At 39.1% G+C, this 3,689-nt stretch overlaps 1 protein-coding gene across 2 annotated transcripts; it reads left to right on the forward strand.

Moving 5' to 3' along the window:
• The first annotated feature begins 1,159 nt into the window (after positions 1–1,159).
• LOC120648701 lies at positions 1,160–3,278 on the forward strand. 2 transcript variants are annotated; one of them, XM_039925390.1, is made up of 6 exons: positions 1,160–1,280; positions 1,376–1,661; positions 1,838–1,912; positions 2,016–2,105; positions 2,192–2,539; positions 2,645–3,278. In XM_039925390.1, the coding sequence occupies exons 2-5, from the start codon at positions 1,613–1,615 to the stop codon at positions 2,428–2,430; spliced, it is 453 nt and encodes a 150-aa protein (XP_039781324.1). In that variant the 5' UTR covers positions 1,160–1,280; positions 1,376–1,612; the 3' UTR covers positions 2,431–2,539; positions 2,645–3,278. The 2 variants fall into 2 exon arrangements, with proteins under 2 accessions (XP_039781324.1, XP_039781325.1); XM_039925391.1 differs by having other exon boundaries at positions 1,168–1,280; positions 1,415–1,661.
• The last annotated feature ends 411 nt before the right edge of the window (positions 3,279–3,689 follow it).

The following is a 3,689-nucleotide window of genomic DNA, read 5'->3' on the forward strand; positions in this document are numbered from 1 at the left end:
ATCTGACCAAGATCATCTTCTACAACGTATCCTTTAGTATCTTCTTCAGGCTCACCCATTGCAGTGTCGTTGAAAAAGGAATTATAATTGGCTGCAAAGTCAGGAATCCTGTCCTCTTCTTCTACATTATTATCCAGCTCAATTCCTCTTTCGCCATGCTTTGTCCAAACATAGTAGTTCGGCATGAAACCACTATTGAACAAGTGACTATGGATGGTTCTTGATGATGAGTAATCCTTCTCATTCTTACAGAATTTGCATGGACAACGAACGAAACCGCCATACTTGTGTTTTTCGGCCGCTTCTATGAATTCATGCACGCCATCAATGAACTCCTTTGAACGCCGATCGGCCATGTACATCCATTGCCAACTCATCTAAGTCCACAATACATTTATATACATCATTGTAGTGTACAAATAGTACATTCATACTATAATAAATTTGAATTCAAATATTTAATTGATAATGCTTATAACTATAATAAATAGATACTATTCACTTATCAAATAAATTAAATGATAACTGCTTCTAAAAACCAATTGCTAAGTTATGGAGAAAAATAACTAACCTTTTTTGAAAAAAAAAACAAAAATTCGCCTCCCCTCCCCTCACTCAGCTGCCATGAACAGTGAGTTCACGGCAGCTTGGAGTGGGGAGGGGTTGGGTATTTATAAGCGTGGCCCAAAGGCACCGGTTGGTGCTCAACAACCGGTGCCAAACAAAAGGCATAGGCACCGGTTGATGTTACTAACAGGTGCCTTTGTTGTGGGCACGTGGCAGCACCGGGCCATGGCAAAATCCGGTGTCATTGTCCACCCTTCAGGCACTGGTTGGTTCCACCAACCGGTACCTATTCCTCCTTGTGCTTTTGATACCGGTTGGTGGCACTAACCGGTTCCTATATTGAAGTTTTGGTACCGGGTGATGCTTTAACCCGGTACCAGACACCTTACCTTTGATCGCCGCTGGCCAAAGGTACCAGCTGCTTTTGCAGCCGGTACTGATGCATGGCATCAGTACCGGCTGCAAAAGCAGCTGGTACCTTTGGCTAGGACCTTTGGCCTGTTTTCTAGTAGTGCTCAGAGGGCAGGTTAGTGTATCATTTTTTACATAATTTGTTATTTGGATGGATTATTGATACTGTGGCATTGTGGCAGGAATGTCGGGCAACCCACCTTCGTCGCTGTTGCGTGTGGACGGAACTGCAGTTTTTAATGGAACTGCTGATGTTGGTACAAATGCCACCATGCATGTGCCCATTAATCGACATGGATCTGGTTTGTCCAGTAATTATAATAGTTAAATTATATTTGATCAAGTACTGGAGACCGTTCTCGAATGTTGCAACATACTATATGGCCTTGGTGTGCAGATGTCCTACAAAATTCTTCTATTGCCCATGATGTGTCAGATTGGCTTGCTCGCAACAATTCATATATAAGAACATCTCGCACCAGTACCAATCCTGCTATGCGCGAAGGAAACACCGATAACACAGGTAAAGTTAGCTTGTTATTTCTTGCGTCCCACGCCATTTAATTTATTGTTTTTGACAAATGATGGTGCTACTGTCTCACCTCTAAGTGCAAGAAAAAAAAGGAAAAGAGACATGGAGCAGAATATCAAACGGAGGGAAAGATACAATAGTAACAAAAAAGGTCTGTATGTTCCATTTGTAATAATTATTATATTGCAATACACATTTGTAAGCATTAGTACAGTGCTTGTGTTTTTCTTTGTGCCGTTATATAAATATTTTTATATTGCTTTTTTACCAGTAATAAATAAATAAAATATAGTTTGGGCCAACGTTTTGTTTTGTTCATGCGACCAGGTGTAAACGTTGGGAAACCAAACTATGACTCCGGTATTTGGGAATCCGATGACGAGATGTTGGCCGCGCAAGATGGTACTTTTCATTATTTATTTTCTAACATGAAACACATTTATGAGTATAATATTATATATATAGTCCTTTCATGTAAATTAATTATATGTTTGATGTGACACAGAGGAGGATCTGGATTGCAAAGCGCCAGATGATTGTGAATTTGATCTTGATGTTCTCACGGATGACGAAGCAAGAGTCTACCATAGTAATGGTATGATTGTCTATCGAGCAGATGATTTATTATTCTAAAATATATGTATTATTGAAATCTAAACACACACGTGTTTATTGCTCTAGATGTGCAGTTCAGTACAATCAGGGAACCAGAAGTGGTTATCTTGGACAGTGATTCTTACGAAAGAGTATACAACGATCTGCCTGCTGAACATCTTGTGTTGAGGAAAGTGCCGATATGCGAGTATTGTGGTGCTATAAGGTTTTCAAGTGAAGGTCCCGGTTTTTGTTGCAGACAAGGAAAAGTTAATATAGTGAATACACCAGTTCCCGACGATCTGCATTGCTTGTTTACAAGCTAGACGGATAGGGATGCCTTGTATTTCAGAAAAAATATTCGGTATTTCAACTCTCATTTCTCTTTCACAAGCTTTGGAGCTACTGTGGATCATCGGGTCGCTACTGCAGCTGGTGACTATTTCGTGCCGAAATACATTTGGTGTTTATGCACATTGCTATTTGTGTTTTATAAATTCTAATAAAGAATTGACCTTGATTATTTATGTATATATGTAGGTACTGGTATCTATACTTTCAAAGTGCATGGTTAGATTTTTCATAGACTGGACCAGCTGAGATCGGGAAAAGACTGTCCGCGTCATATGCAATTGTACTTCTATGACACGGATGAGACCCTATCACACATAAGCAAAAGATCACCCCATCTTGACTCATGATTGATTCGGACTATTCTTCGAATCCTCGAGAATAATCCGTATGTTCGTGTCTTAGGAATGTTGGACAAATGCAAAATTTGGATGAGTTGAAAATTGAATTGAACACCAGTATTTCGGTTGATCAAAGAAGATATAACACACCTGGTATGGATCAAGTTGCGGCTATCTGGCAGGATGGCTATGATGAAAGAAATAAATTTAAACGTAGTATTATGATTTATCCAAATTCTGGTTGTCCAAAATTTATTCGGGCGTACCATGGTTGTTATGATCCGTTAGCTTACCCTATCTTGTATCCCGGTGGTGAGACTGGATTGGAAGACAAAAGTATACTGTTGGAGGAAACACCGACAATACGCTTTCCCCGAAGTAGAAGAAAGTATACAAAGCGCAAAACTGATGGTATGACATCTACATGTCCTAAGTAGATGGCAATGTACTTATTAACAGATAGTCATACTGCTCCTTCAAAAAGGGCAAGATAAAAGTGCATCTCGGCCCCTAGTGTGTTTTGGTGGATTGATTGACACCACGATTAAAGGACTAACTATCTTGTTGAGTATATGAGCAGGAATTGATTATCATAATTGTAATCTATGTGATGAAATGAATCAAGATTCAAGACATGCTCATATGACAAGATGAATAACATGTTCTAGTATGAGAATATTAACAAGCAACAGCTACCATGGAAATTGGGATATGTATCAACGATAAAGAATTTATTCATATATCCAAATGAAGCTTGTTGATGTAAGTGGAATTCAAAATGACAAGCCAAGGTATTGTGAATGAGACAAAGGTGTATGCTTAGGCATAGTCTCACAATTGGAGAAACTTGTCATAAGGAATGTATGAGATAGTTGATGATCAAGCAAGCATGA

The sequence above is a fragment of the Panicum virgatum genome, chromosome 9K (assembly GCF_016808335.1).
Source record: "Panicum virgatum strain AP13 chromosome 9K, P.virgatum_v5, whole genome shotgun sequence".
NCBI lineage: Eukaryota > Viridiplantae > Streptophyta > Magnoliopsida > Poales > Poaceae > Panicum > Panicum virgatum.